We start from the raw sequence: 384 nt of genomic DNA, 5'->3' as shown, positions 1-384 counted from the left end.
AAATATTTGGTACTTAGAAAATAGCATTATGCACATTGCCATGTAATTAATAATACTTTCATTCGTAATCACTTACTTTCAGAGTTCCAGGTCCTCATCTGCAATCAATTATAGAACAATTGTAATTAACTACTTACATTAATATTTACATTATATTATACAACTTACCACTGTGGACCAAACATAGTTCTTCTGTATTCTTTTGTAATGTTTGTATTTCATTAATTAAAGACTTTACGTTATAAAGTTCACTCACTACATTATTCACACAAGTTGTCTGAGAAGAATCAGCATATTATTACAATTATTTTCAGTCTTAAATTGATATAAAATAAACTTACAATGTTATGGAGATTTACAGAATCCTTGTTACTTTCATTCTCA

At 26.8% G+C, this 384-nt stretch overlaps 1 protein-coding gene across 1 annotated transcript in view; it reads right to left on the bottom strand.

Moving 5' to 3' along the window:
• Window positions 1–6: 6 nt before the first annotated feature.
• The window catches only part of LOC108632304 (uncharacterized), a 2,038-nt gene continuing 1,660 nt past the window's right edge, over window positions 7–384 (bottom strand). The window contains exons 4-6 of the mRNA XM_026819505.1: window positions 342–380; window positions 169–277; window positions 7–98 (exon numbers count right to left, since the gene is read on the bottom strand). Coding sequence (XP_026675306.1) covers window positions 79–98; window positions 169–277; window positions 342–380 — 168 coding nt within the window. The 3' untranslated portion in view covers window positions 7–78. The remainder of the gene's footprint in view (window positions 99–168; window positions 278–341; window positions 381–384) is intronic.

The sequence above is a fragment of the Ceratina calcarata genome, unplaced genomic scaffold, assembly GCF_001652005.2.
Source record: "Ceratina calcarata isolate Rehan_Ccalc_2016 unplaced genomic scaffold, ASM165200v1 scaffold105.2, whole genome shotgun sequence".
Taxonomy (NCBI): domain Eukaryota; kingdom Metazoa; phylum Arthropoda; class Insecta; order Hymenoptera; family Apidae; genus Ceratina; species Ceratina calcarata.
Note: the sequence above shows the minus strand (reverse complement) of the source record. Positions and strands in the feature narration are given on the sequence as shown.